The 14,379-nt window shown below is 39.1% G+C and overlaps 1 protein-coding gene and 1 long non-coding RNA gene across 2 annotated transcripts; one reads left to right on the top strand and one right to left on the bottom strand.

Moving 5' to 3' along the window:
- Positions 1-698: 698 nt before the first annotated feature.
- Positions 699-1,507, bottom strand: LOC107833098 (uncharacterized). Its single transcript, XR_001658801.1, has 2 exons — positions 1,419-1,507; positions 699-1,133 (listed from the first exon to the last, which is right to left on the bottom strand). It is a non-coding gene; the product is annotated as an uncharacterized LOC107833098 (long non-coding RNA).
- On the top strand, positions 1,130-5,338 carry barx1 (BARX homeobox 1). Its single transcript, XM_007573328.2, has 4 exons — positions 1,130-1,551; positions 2,541-2,832; positions 4,082-4,166; positions 4,899-5,338. The coding sequence occupies exons 1-4, from the start codon at positions 1,350-1,352 to the stop codon at positions 5,064-5,066; spliced, it is 747 nt and encodes a 248-aa protein (XP_007573390.1). The 5' UTR covers positions 1,130-1,349; the 3' UTR covers positions 5,067-5,338.
- Positions 5,339-14,379: the final 9,041 nt, after the last annotated feature.

The following is a 14,379-nucleotide window of genomic DNA, read 5'->3' as shown; positions in this document are numbered from 1 at the left end:
GCCCTCTGGAGAGACAATCACACTTTTATAACAACACAGCAGACCTTGGCATCACCACTGACCCAGCAAGTAGCAGATCCTTTACTGCCCCCTTGTGGACTGATCCCCCACTACCAGTCATTAACGTCCAGAAAACAGGATGTGGTTGCAATAATATTTTATAAAAGAATTTTAAACATCTTGGCAATTATTTTAATGACACCCTGCTTATATTCCAACTCTACCAAATGTCAGCATCTAAAAATCTTTTCTGCAGCTGAAATGTACAAACAGTATTGTCTACACCTGCTATCATTTTGCTAAGTGACACACAGGAAAGAATAGGGAATTGGAATTTATGTGATGTAATTTTGAAAATGGTCTATTTCCCCTGTGAGGCAATGTGCGCCCCAGCATGGACTAATATTAATTAATTCTACGAGATTTCTTATTTCATCCTCGATTTCTTAGGTGGTCTTTATCCTTTATTCTTCAATGTTCTAGTTTTCTAACTTAGTGTAGTCTGTGTTTTATTTTGCTTGATACAACTTGATACAACTTTACGCGTGTGGAGTGAGTTTTCTAAATCTAAAGTAGCTAATCTGATTGTCAACTTCAAGTAAGTTACAAGTCTTACTGAAATTTTAGGGCAATGATTCAAGATGGATTATAAAACCCACTAACTCTGACTGTTGCACTGCCAGAAATAGACCAACTCATTAATGACAAATATTTTTTTATAGATCATTTTCTCCTTTTAGGAGCAGCTTCTCTATTCTCAGCCTGCTCACCACCATCACCATCATCAGGCTAAGAGTTCCTAGTTGAAGTTGCTTCAAGTGTCCTTGCTCCGAGTCCTCATTTACCTCTGTTTTGAATAAGTCCACGCAGGACAAGTGTGCCTTTGCATGGAAGTTTAACTGCGACAAAGGCAGAAAGCTGCAAGGGCAAATCCCGGGCGGGAGAGAGGGAAGGAGGGTGGAGCCACGACTGAACACTTAACTCCAAAAGGCTTATTCCCGATCTCACTACCAAGGTGCCGGGCTCCGCGGTCCGCAGGAACAACCCCCAGCAGGCCATGCACAGGTTCCGGACTCAAGCCAAGTGATCGCCATCGGCTGTAAGATTCCTCCGCAAAAGGGGGGGGGGAATATCTGGGGGGAAAAAAGAGAAGAAGATTAAATCTCCATCAGAGGACTTTGGAGATTAGGCTGCCTGTGTTTGGCATCTCCGAGCTGCAGACTCGATGCTGCGGAGGAAAAATGACTTGTGACTCGGGCCTCTGAGGGAGCGATCATCCGTGTCCGCGCTTTTTTCTTTTTCTTTTTTTTTATTATTTTTTTAAGTGTCGAACAGGCACGGGTCGAAGCATGCAGCACCCGCTGGACATGGGCGCCCACTACTACCCGCCCGACGTCCAGCCGGACCACAGGACTCACCGCTACAGGAGTTTCATGATAGAGGAAATTCTGACGGATCACCCGGAGCATAAAACATCGGCGCCGGCCGGAGAGCTGCTCAAGTTCGGGGTGCAGGCTCTTCTGTCCGCCCGGCCGTTTCACAGTCAGCTGGGTGAGATGGAGAACACTGTAGACGGGCTCGGCCTTACACCCAGTAGACTGGTTAAAAAAGAAAAAGAAAAACTCAGTTAGAGCTGTAGATTTTTTAATCAATGTTCCAAATTTTATCCTTTATCAGCAAATTCAAGAGATTGTGTCCCCCATATTGTTTTAGCTTAATCCTGTGTGATGTTATTCGGATAGAAATTTGGATTGTTGTCTTTAATCCAGCTTCTTTATCTGTCAAATCAATACGCAAAATTGTGTAAAAAAAAAAGAAAAGAAAAAGAAAAAAAGTTGAGATTTCCAAAAACTATTCAGAAAGTTTTAATGAGTAAAATGCAAATGTTGCTAATTATTATTTTTCAGTTTTGTAAAATTGTGATTATCTTAAATATCTTTCAGAGTAGCGGTTTATTTATTTACGACGGTCCCGTATTTTGGTTATCATTGTGAAAACAGTTTAGCTTTTTCAAAGAAATAATATTAAATTCCTCGATGTTTATGCTTATTAAATACTCCAATATTTAGTCTGAGCAATGTGACCACGGCTTGAATTTTTAGCTTTGGTTTTACATTTTATTTTTCAGCTGTGAGCGCGTGCACTGCGCAGGATAGAGGCTCGCTGCTATAAACTGATTTCATTAATCTGTGCTTTTATTTTCTGAAAAACACCAAAGCGATGAAAAATGAAAGCACGTTTTGATATCTGCCTTGTTTCTGAGACTCTGTGATTCCATGACGTCTCTGATAGGTTCAGTTCAAAGCAGATTAATAAGGTTAAATGGTCATTTCTATATCAGTAAAACATAAAAGTCTTAAAATACCGTTTAAACATTAGCGGCAGCAAGTGCTAGTAATACATTATAAAGGGACGACCATTTGTTGAGTTCCACTTTCGAGGAGGGGTCATTGTAAAACTCGTCTGTTGACCTAAAGTTTACCTTCAAGAAGCTGCTTTTTAAACTCGACCTTAATGTTTCCTTTCCCACGCCGCCGCAGTGCTAAAAGCCGACCAGGCGAACCTCCTCAAGTTCCCCTTGTCCCCGCTGTCCTGCACGCTAGGCTCCGCGCTCGGCTCCCCGCTTCTGTCCGCCGCTCCGGGCCTGCAGGTCGGACCCGCCAGCCACCACCTGCCGCTTGACCTGCACCTGCGCGGCAAGCTGGAGCACGGAGCCGACGGCGGCGGGAAGAGCAAGAAGGGTCGCCGGAGTCGCACCGTGTTCACCGAGCTGCAGCTAATGGGCCTGGAGAAGCGCTTCGAGAAGCAGAAGTACCTCTCCACCCCGGACAGGTGCGTCCATTCCTGGGCTTTCACCCAAAGCCGGTAGGCTTCAGCTCAGACATTTTGGTCCATATTCATCTTTGTCTGGGGGAACTAAAGACTGAGAGAACATTCCCTTAGTCAGAACCCCGCACTTTAAGCTTGAAATAAATCAAGGAACAAACCTGTCCAATAGTTCTTAAGTTTAAATTGGACATAGCTATAAACATGGCGGCTGTTGTTTTACCTTTCCTCTCTTTTTCAACTCGTCCAAATATTTTTGCTGTAGTCAGCAGTAAAAATAAAAAAAATGAGAGAGAGAGGGAGAGAGAGAGAGAGCCTCAAACATGAAGTGCAATTTTTATTTAATAAAGCAATTTGAATATGACAAATGACTTACGTGGAGCCGATTTAGACCTCGCCTTGCGTAAATTGATATTATTCAGGGTTTTACATGTATTCATCAGTAATTCATTAGAAATATGAAGTGTGAGGTTCGGGCTCAGGATCCGGTTCCTTTATTCATACTCACGGTTCGGTTCATGTCAAGACTGGCAAACAGGCGGCCACCTTGATCATAAAACAAGCAACATCGTCTTAAAAAAAAGTTAAAGACAAGCACTTATTATGGACATGTAATAAAAAATATCCAGAACTTTGTAAAATAACAGATTTTTTTCTAGATGTTTTGTTCTTGTAAACGAAGGCTTTCTGCTGAAATCAAACTTATTTTTGGCGGATTTGGACCAAACGGTCCAGTTTTTACCCGGGCACAGGGTGTCTGTTACATAACGTCTTGTGTTCTCATTTCTTTTTTGCAATCTTTAGTTTGATTAAATTTGAATTTGTTACTGTTTTATGTTATTTCCCTGTAACTTTTAGAAACAGACAAACAATCCAAAGAGGGAACGTTGAAGTTGCTCCTTTTAGATTGATTGAACTGAACTGTGTTGCCTTAAGATATTTAGGTCTTTACATCCAAAATGTCCTGTAGCAGTTAGTTAGGCTTGATTTGTGATATAGGAACATTCTTTGACTTTAGGTACAGTTTTTAATTGCAAAATATAAACTCTTAAAACAAAGTAAGTGAAAGAAAACACGAAGGCCTTGACGTTTAAGCTGCTGCGTGTTTACACGGAATCTGCAGGTTTAGCATTTAGAAATACAGAAAAACTCTTAAAATATTCACATCATTACTTGATTTTCTAAAGCACATGTTTTATTAATATGTTAAATATTGAATACTGAAAAGCGTCTGTATGTGTTTTGCTCCTTGCAGAATAGATTTGGCTGAGTCTTTGGGCCTCAGTCAGCTGCAAGTGAAAACCTGGTACCAGAACAGGAGGATGAAATGGAAGAAAATTGTAAGTTGTGCCCTGATGATAATGATGATGATGATGATGATGATGATGATGATGACTGTGGTGATGATGATGATATTGGTGCTCTGTATTGCTGACCACAGAAATCTGTTTCACCTTGAAATTTCACATTCTCATATCAGTAGTAGCAGCAGAGTGTGTTTTTTGTGGTTGGTGAAATACCAGAGAACTGAGGATGTTTTTGAGGAAAACAAAAGGAAAATAAAAGAATCTTGAAATGGCAACTATGCAGTGCTGCAAAAAACACAAAATCTAACCAAATATTTTTGTGCTAGTTTCTAGTGCAAATATGCTTATGCTAGTGCAAATATGCTTGAAATAAGACAAAACTTACAAGTAATTTTTCAGCAAGATATAGAAGCTTGATTAAAGTCAAAAATTCTGTAATATTGATGTAAAAGTTTGAGTTCCACTGGCTGATTATTTCACTTAAAAGGGAAAAATGGCTTGTTATAAGTGAAATAATCTGCTAGTGGAGCTAATACTTTTTAAAAAAAAAACAATATTAAGGAATTATTTACTTAAAACAAGCTTCTACATCTTGCTGAAAATTTACTTATAAGTTAGTTTTTATTTCAAGTGCACTAAGATATTTGCACTAAAAACTGCATCAGAAATGCTTGGTAAGATTTTGTGTTTTTGCATTGTGGGTGATCATTTCCATCAACACAAACCTGATTTTTTTTTTCTTCTTCTTCTTCTTTCTGTCTGCAGGTTCTACAGGGAGGAGGACTGGAGTCCCCCACCAAGCCAAAAGGCCGACCAAAGAAGAACTCCATCCCCAGCAGCGAGCAGCTCTCTGAGCAGGAGCGATCTGTTGCCGACGGCGACCATCAGTCCGAGGGGTCAAGCTCTCACTTCGAGAACACACAGGAAGAGTGAAGTAATTCAGCTGGACTCATGGAACCGCTGGGACACTCAGCGCTCCTTTAGGAGAATGCTTCCAAGAGACCTGATATGCTCCAGGAAGCAGCCGTGTGTTTTTTTGTTTTTTTTTGCGTTCCCTCATGATGAACTTGCTGCTGTTCAGGAAGGAACTCAAACCTTTGCAGTAGGTCTGTTTTCACCTTCTAAGGACCCACTTTTACTCGTCTGTTTTGCATTCCTTTTTATGTAACTGTGCTATGTTTAATTATTAAATATATTTTCAGTAATGCTTTTCTCCTGTCATTCCAAACAACGTGCGTGTTGTTACCAGAAGGGTCGTGTGACTGGAGTCCAGCCAGCATTCGGGTTTATGTGGACCAGAAAATGTCAGATGTCCTCAGATGTGGAAATGAAAAACACGCGCCGCTTTACTTTGACAGGAAAATGTTGATAATAGCCAACCAATCCCCGCAGAATCCTAAATCACTCAGCAAAAAAGCAGGCCGGCAACTGAATGAGCACTCTTCTACATGTTATGCTGGATGTATTTAAATAAACTGTGCAAAGGAGTGATTGTGATAAAGGGTCTGAAGGAAACAGAGTTCAGTTAGACTAACAGGTCATTAAAAAAATAGATTTTTTTTTTTAGTTGGAACCTACAATGAGTTTTCATGTTACCTGAATTTTTTCAAACTTTTCTGAAATATTTTTTCTTTATTAGCCTAAGAAACTGAAAAAAAGGTAAGATTCAAAACTGAAGCTGTCACTTGTTTTAATTTTTTTTTAAATAATTGTTTTTAAATGTCTCAATAGGTTAGAGCTGATAATTAAAATTAGATGTTATATGTTGGATATTATAGATATATTTAAGAATTCATTAGAAATTTTTTTCAGTAAAAAAAATAGGTGAAACACATAATTCCACACATTTAATGTTTTCAGCACTGTAAAAAAATGTCTAATTTACGATAGAATACCGCATACGGTTTTTACCGTATTTGTAAAGTAAAATTTGCAGCCATAGCTGCCGGTATTTTACCCTAAATTGTAAATTACAGACGGGTTTTTTTTTTCATTGCAATCTTTATTTCTGCTGACAAAACATGAAACAGACAATTTGATCAGATACACAAAGTAATATAAGATTATACACCAGGCTGATAGGAAGAAAACAATTATTACAGAAATAATGACAGGTATGTTAAATATCTCCTTTAAAGTTATGCGTAAAAGGTTATTTTAATCAGACAAACAAGTCTCTTCGGAAGGCAAATGAAAAAAAGAAAAATTTAAAATATCTGAAATTGAATCCAATCGGTTTTCTTAACGTGATGTTAAACTCTAACCCTCTACATGTTCTTATACTGACAGCTCTACAGCTATGAGAATCTGATGGATCCAGATGAGCTTCATTCTAATTCTAATTGTTTGCTGAAGAAGGAAAACGTCATCATAACCCCACTGCGCCCAGTTTGCGGCTCAAACTGGAACATATGGCTGAGAGTGGGCCCCCACTCCGCAGGGCGGAGCCCAACTGTTACCCAACTAAGAAAACGGATGTTATTTTGACCATAATGTTTTACAACCAAACACCCACGCAGCAGCATAATAATATAAAAAATAATGCGCCAAAAAACAACAACAAAACAAAACAAAACAAAACAAAACAAACAAAAAAAAAACAGAAATAGGCTGATATTAGCTTCAACAAGGTTAAATCTGACTGATCCTACCCTTTCTCTAAACGCAGTTATGTCTTATCAACAAAGCGGGCTGCTCTGACTCATCCACACAACTGAATGAAAGATTAAATAAGATATTATTGAATATTTTTTTAGCTGCAAAATTTATTTTCCCTCTGAATTTCTTCGAACGAAATGTCATTTTCACGGCACTCAAAGATGCTTTACGTGAAATCAGTCATTCCTGCTCGCGCGCACACGGTTAATGTCTCATTCCGTAACTTATTGGCATCAACAAACATGAGCTTGGTCTAAATCATGCATTAAACCGCTACGTCAACACCTCGCGGAGTCAAAAAGCATAAAATTATAGTTCAAACTGAACATGTCTGAAAAATCCTAAAGTCCTGGAAGCAGCAGCCACTACTTTCTGATGATTTTGTTACTGTGGACTGACCGCTTCAACGCTTCATTTTGTTTCATTAGCAATGTTTCAGGACAAATAAGTTTATTTGTTATAATTTATTAGCCTGTGAATACTTCCACCCTACCCCCGCAAACAAGCAATGTGTTGAATTATATTTTATGTGATATTATTCAAAATAAATAAATACAGTTTGTCGGCTACTTTTAAAATGGTTACTTCAGTTTATTATGAATTTTCTGAGCCTATATTTTGAGAGAGAACAACCTGCTGTGGATTTTTATACCACATCAAAACAGTCCCTGTCTGCTGGGAACTCAGCTCTCAGTGTGGACCGACTGGGCCTCCGTCGCCTCTTTACATACAGACTTGCAGCCTCTGCACTTTTCATTATGTGACATTTTATGGGCGCTAAGAATGAAGTCAGTCTCACTGGGAGAAATGCACAGGTTTCCGTCAGCGGACCTGTCCTAACAGCATTAAAGCGCATGCAGCGAATTGCTTGTCATCAGCCGGTCGGTTTATTTTAATAAGCATTTAGCGCACAAGATGAAGAATAAATATGACTGTTTGTTTTAACTGATGATGAAATCGGCGGATTAGATGATGAAGATCTGGCTCGATCGCAATTTTCAACACCACTCGGCTCAGCTTTATTTATACTGCGGTTGTCAAACATTATAACAACAATAAGAAATATGAGCGGCGCTGCAGTGATAAAAGTAAAACACAGAATAACAAATAATATTGGGATGCTGAAAATATGGCAGTATGTTTTACCGGCTGGTAACTGAAGAGTTACACGAAACAGGTATGGGATTATAATAAGTTCATAACTGTTGAACTCTACACTGTTTTTGTAAAATAAAAACTAGAAGAATAAGTTGTACTTTTTCCTCTCTGTAACTGCGTCACGTTTAGAATCCCCTAAATCTGTCCAAAGCCCTCTCTCTCTGTGGCGGCTGGGCGGAAGTGTGTTGAGTGTTGGATTAGCGGGACGCCGAGGCCCCGTTTCAGAAAGCAGGATAAGTCAAAAATCCTGGGTAAGTTCTGGGGATAATTATGAGCATATCCTCGGTTTTCGGTCTCGGAAAGCCAGATAGCTGTTATCCTGAATCAACTTTCTACCGCCAGCTCACTCCGTGAATCAGCCCTGCTCGGTAGCAGGATTGTTTGTCTATTTTTTAGCTGAGACCTGGCACAAATATAAGAGTCAGAAATTGCGTGTCCTTTTGTGGTGGGAAGCCTGTAGATGTCGGAGAGCAAATACTCTGTTTTATTTCTGTATTAACGTGTTTTCGTCACAGTCAATTTATCTCAATGAAATTTCAGGCTTCACATCACTCACATGACAAGGAGGAAAAGTGCTGAACTTCGTTTTAATGCCAGCTAACTGGGTTCCTGTCAGAAATGTTACTGTAACAACCAAACTGTTCACAGCAAAGGTCACCTCTGAGAGATGTCTAATATAAGAAATGTGTGTGAATCTAGTGAGCAGAGTGGTGTGTGTTTCCACCTGTCACACACTGGGGTTCAATCCCCTGCAGGTCCGGTCGGTCAAATATAATCTTTTTCTCTTTTATCCTATCGGTATCAAGCACAAATAGCTTAGCTTTAGACACATTTTATTTTATAAGGGAGCTTTTTAGACAAGAGCCCTCCCACTGTCGGACTGTAGTTTCCCTGTTGTACATTTTAGCTTAGTAAAAAAAACAACAAGTCTCCACAACAAAAACGTAGTAGCCTATCATATTTTGACAATTCAAGCTTATTATATTTTTGGGTGTCCAAAGTGCAGTAGATATTGATATTTTGTTCAGACCAGTAAAATTATCCTCCTTTTTTGAACGTTAAATAAGTGTAGCGTCAAGAATATTACCAATTCTCTGCTAAATCACCCTCACGCTAAGCTAACTCTGGCTATTTTGTAGTAACACTATAGCTGGGTTTTTTACATGTTTTGATGTTATTCTCATTATGACGTCATTACAATTTCCTCATTCCATTGGCTCCCGCTTAACTCGAGGGTATCTTGACTCAAACTTGAGTCACCAATAGTTTTTATCTCCCGTTCTGAAACCCTGAGTACCACAGGGCTGGGTAAGTTAATTCAGAGTATCTGCCTTCTACTCAGGGCTTGTTAACCCTGCTTTCTGAGACGGGGTCCGGGTCACGGTGGGGCAAACACAAGCGCTGGGTCCTGTAAACAATAGAAAAGCGCCAGAATGTCATCATGTACCTTAAGGAAACTGACACACATGAAAATGTGCATATGTACATTGTGAAAGAAATTATATATATATATATATATATATATATATATATATATATATATATATATATATATATATATATATATATATATATATATATATATATATATATATATGAAGACGGAATGACAGGAAAAAAGACAACACAAGCTTTAAGAAGTCTGAGTCATCACACACAAAAACCTTTCCATCATGGTGGTCTTTTCCAATGACATGCTGAACCTGTCCTTTGTTTTAGAAAGACTGCTGAGGGAGGCAGCTTAAAAAAAAAAGTAAATAAATAAATAATAATTTTGCGGATTACCATATAGGACTGACTAGGACTAGAATTGTCAGAATATCTCCCTGTGACTCCAAGAAATAATTAAATCAAACAAAACAACAAATTACCTTTTATTTATTGTGGGTTTTTCTCCTTGTTTGACATTTAATTGCACAAAGAAAAATCTTGCAATATTTACCAGCTCTTAGGTACGTCAGCATCATGAAGCGCCTTAGTGAGAGGTTTTGAAGCTGTAAGCTGAGTATAAAGATATCATGATGGTTAAGTTCAGTCATACAGCATCAGCCACATGTCTCCACAAAAACTGCAATGTTTGAATTAAGACCATTTTTCTTCTGCAGGGTTACACTTAAGAAATGTCCTTTTATTTATAAACTGATTCTAAAGAAATGTCTCAATGAAATAAAAAAAAATGCATACAATTTACAAATACACAGTCAATTCAGTCCAATCACTCAGATTCAAAGTTTATTATGGTACATACATTCCACTTTCATCCTAAGTAATTACATCAGTCCGATAAAAAAAAAAACATCTGTAATGTATTCTTTTTGGGTTGTTTCTTTTCTTTTTTTTTTCAATTTTTAAAAAAATAAAAAAATTCCTTTGTAAGTTATGTAATTTAATAGTGTTACATTATATTTTGAAGCACCAACAGTAAATCAAGGAGATGATTTACTGTCAAAAGTTTTAACAAAAGTGCTAACTGGTCCAAATCAGAGTTTTCTCATATTGACCTGATATAATCTGTCATGTATTTAATAAAAGGTTAACCCCATTCCTGCGTTTATGACAGATTAGCATTAAGATGTTGAATAAATGGGGGGAAAAATTATCATAATTCACACTGTTGAGCTCAGCATTACCAGTGGAAGAATGAAGGAACTTTTAAAGAGGCCATAAAAACACCTTAACATTTCCTGGTAAGCAATTTGTCTTGTTTTCATTATTAATCAGCCTTTTAGGGTTCTTGTTTTTATTTTTGTTTTATTGATTACATCACTTTTGAGATTAAAAATAAAATGTAAAGTGGATTATTAATAAAATTCATTGTTATTATTATTATTATTAATTAATTAATTAATTAATTAATTAATTAATTATTTTCACAGCCATCTCGGTAGTCAGGATAAAACCCAGATTTTAAATGTTCATTCCTAAGCATGTAATATGCCTTTTATTTCTATTCACTGGACATTTTCCTTTTTGCTGTGTTCTTGCAGAAGTGCTCTTAGTGTCAGGTAGAATCCAAGGCTGATACCTGTAACCCCTCACAACACACACACACACATACACACACGCACGCACACACACACACACACACACACGTTTGCGTAGCTACCTTTGTGGGAACTTTCCATTGACTTCCATTCATTTGTAGACCCTAACCAAAACTCAATTCATACCTTAGTCCTAAATCTAACCCCTGACCCAAAAACATTGTTTCCCCTTGTGGGGACCAGGCTTCGGTCCCCACAAACAAACTTGCACACAAACGCACACGCACACACACACACACACACACACACACACACACACACACAACATACACACACAAAACGGTACACACTCCACAGCCAGCATCTTCATCTGAGAGAGTGCCTAATCAGTCCTTGCCAAAAGGATGTCAAATTTCTGTCAAGCCTTAATGATATTCACCTAAATGACAGGCTAAGCTAAACAACAGAGCTCAGGCAGGCTGAACAAAAAGAAAAACAGGAGCAGATTTAAGACGTGCTACATGGTGAACCCGGGAGCTTTGGCAGGCGGGATGATACAAGTCCGATCCACGAGGCAGTCCCCTCACCTGGGCTTTGGACGTGGCAGACAGTCGGACAGCAATGGCTTCCGACATAAATTACAATCAGGAGGAAGCGTCAGCTGCCAGGAATCTGCAGATTTGGAACAATCATACAATTTAATCATTAGGTGGAGCCTTTGTGGTGGTCTTGATAGCACGTCGGTGTGAGCATTGGGACGCTGACCCTAATTTTTAAATAGCGGGTGTTTATTGAGTCAAAAGGTCCATGCTTAGACACAGCCCAGGCCTGGGCGGTCAGGGGATTGGGGGGAGGAGTGAGGGGTGGGGTGTCAAGCCACTTCTCCAACTGCCTACAGGAGGATTTTTTTTTTCCACCATTAAAGAGCCTCTGATTAATTTAGCACATGTGCCAAAACTGCACATGCGGCGCATGATCCCAATTAGCCTGAAACCCAACTCTGTGCAGGCCCAGCTCCACATTAGGCCTGCCATTCTTCTCAGTGTGCTCAGTGACAACAGACCTGCTACACACGAGGCCCGCACACATATTCATACATGACTGATACTAATAATAATCAGATGACATGTCACTGTTCAGTGTGACATTGATGGACCGGGTAAACAAACAACACAGGACAAACATTTTAAAGACAAGCAACATGGCGTTGTGTCAGTGTAGATCTGCAGGTAATCATTAACTGCAATCTGAAAACAGAAAAAAGCTATTTACTGCGATTCACGCCAGACATTTTGCATGTCAGAAAAAACTATTTCTGTTCCCTCCTTGCAGAGTTCTGATGTAGAAAGGTGAGCAGGGACTCTTCACTCAGAACCTGACACAAAGTGGAAGTGATTTGACAGCACACAAAGTCTCCAGGTTAGTTTTACCGTGGTTTCAAATAGAAAACAAAAACAGCAACAAAAAAGAGAAAACAATACAATGCAACAACAAACAACCTGACTCAGTGTATGTCATAGACATAGAGATAACTGTTGATTGCGCTCCCAAAGTGCATGCCAGTACTGTTGACTTCAGTAAAAGAAAGAAAAAGAAAAAAAACTATTTCTGAGCAACCTTCTAGGTGAAAAGCTGTTTCTGTAAAGAAAATTGTTAATCCTTGTGAAGAATATTGACGACAGTAATAATCTTTAAAAAGTAGGGAACTTCTGGAAATTCAGGTAATTTCAAATAGGAAGGCGACACATGGCTACATATTTTTCTTCTACTCTCAGTTCTCATTAGTAATATATGTGAAACATGCCTGTCTTCACAACAAATCAAACTGCTTAAAAGTAGACAGAAAACTGTGAATGAATGTATTTCAGATAGCCCTTAGCTAACAACAGCCATGTTTGAGGAGGGAGTGAGGGAGGGAGAGTGTTATTCGGTGAAGAACATCCACAGGAGAAGGTGTTTGATCTCCTGGGCCGAGCAGAAACGTTCCCATTGGTTGGTTGTTGATCAGAAAATGTGACTCTGGCAACCGAGTGGACACAAGAGGCAGGATTTATGGCTCTGTCCTCTCTGACTGTTGAGACTGGAACAGTGAGGACTTTATTCTCCCCGTCACTCCAAACTGCTAACGCTGCCATGTGGTCTGCTTCAGCACCCCCTCCCCGCCCCGCCTTCCTCCGAGTGCTGACAGCTCAGCCTTCTAATGAATGGGACTCGCACTGGACTTTTCTGTAGAGCCGCATGTCAGTGAACACATCATGTGTGACCTGGAGCTCGTTGCCAAAATAGCTGCTTAGAATTACAGAGGAAATGGATCGACGTTTTTCTATTTGTTTCTTATTTACAGCACACGCAGCGTTTACTCCATGACTGGTGAATCAGACTCGGTCATGTCGCAGAGCAAAGTGGTGTTAAATTGAACGTTACTGTGACTTATGGGGATTTTAATTGGTTTGCCTCTAATTCACCATCTGAGAAGCTGTCAGGTTTTTTTTTTCTCTGCTTGTTAGAATTAAAAGACTCTGAAACCATATGAAGATTTGATTTTTTTTCTCCCTCTCGAACTGCTCGTGCTGGTGACCCTGTCCAGTTAATGTTCCTCCAGTGGGGTCAGATTTTTTTTTCCCAGAGGAAATGATGCTGTTTACATTTTAAAAGGAACAGTTTTCAGTTCCCAGCCCCTTCGTGGCTGAGAGACTGTGAAGGCATCTGACAACAAAATATCAACAACTTCGATATTTGGAGCAGGATTATTATAAAACTCAGTACCTGTTAAAACGTTTTTACCCCTTTGGATGTTTTATCCTTCTTACTGTCATGTCTTTTTTTTTGTTGTTTGTTTTTTTAGGTTTTATTTGCTATAGCGGCCCATATTTTAGAGTTGTTGGACAGGAAAGTGGTTAATGAGAGCAGGGAAGACATGCGCACCAAACAGATTAGATTCCTGGAGATTTTTTTTTTCTCTCTCTCAACTTTTCAGTTTTCTCAGTTTACTTATTTTTTTTATCTATGCAGTGGGTGGAGCATAGATTTTGGAAAAGTACAGATTTGACCCCCCAAAATAAATCACAATATTTATTGTATTTAAGCAATATGAATATGAAAAGACAGAAGAAACAAAGTCCAACATGAACTTGCCTTTCATCTAAGAGAAAAACAGGAGTGAACTCTTAAGCTTCACCCCCGCTGCCTTTGGAACAATGGTTTAGTCCAACTTATAATAGACGTAACAACAGCGCCACGGACAACATTGTCAAGTCAGCTTATTACAAGCCATTAGATGTGGATCCTCATTGGATCCACATCGACTGACAGTGAGATCAACATATACCGAATAAAACGCACTGCATTAGCAAATCCTGCAATCATTCCTTGCGTGCTCCTAAACCTTATGAGTGATATCAGAGATGCTCAGTATTCTCTCATAATCGATGAAAGCACAGATATCA

This window comes from Poecilia formosa, unplaced genomic scaffold, assembly GCF_000485575.1.
Source record: "Poecilia formosa unplaced genomic scaffold, Poecilia_formosa-5.1.2 Scaffold325, whole genome shotgun sequence".
Lineage (NCBI taxonomy): Eukaryota > Metazoa > Chordata > Actinopteri > Cyprinodontiformes > Poeciliidae > Poecilia > Poecilia formosa.
The sequence above is the reverse complement of the archived record's forward strand: the minus strand, read 5'-3'. Positions and strand labels throughout refer to the sequence as shown.

Coding starts and splice junctions, on each gene's coding strand:
- barx1 (XM_007573328.2), top strand. CDS start 1,350: ATGCAGCACCCGCTGGACATGGGCGCCCACTACTACCCGCCCGACGTC. Junction 2,833..4,081: donor TACCTCTCCACCCCGGACAG/GTGCGTCCATTC, acceptor TGCTCCTTGCAG/AATAGATTTGGCTGAGTCTT. Junction 4,167..4,898: donor GGATGAAATGGAAGAAAATT/GTAAGTTGTGCC, acceptor TTCTGTCTGCAG/GTTCTACAGGGAGGAGGACT.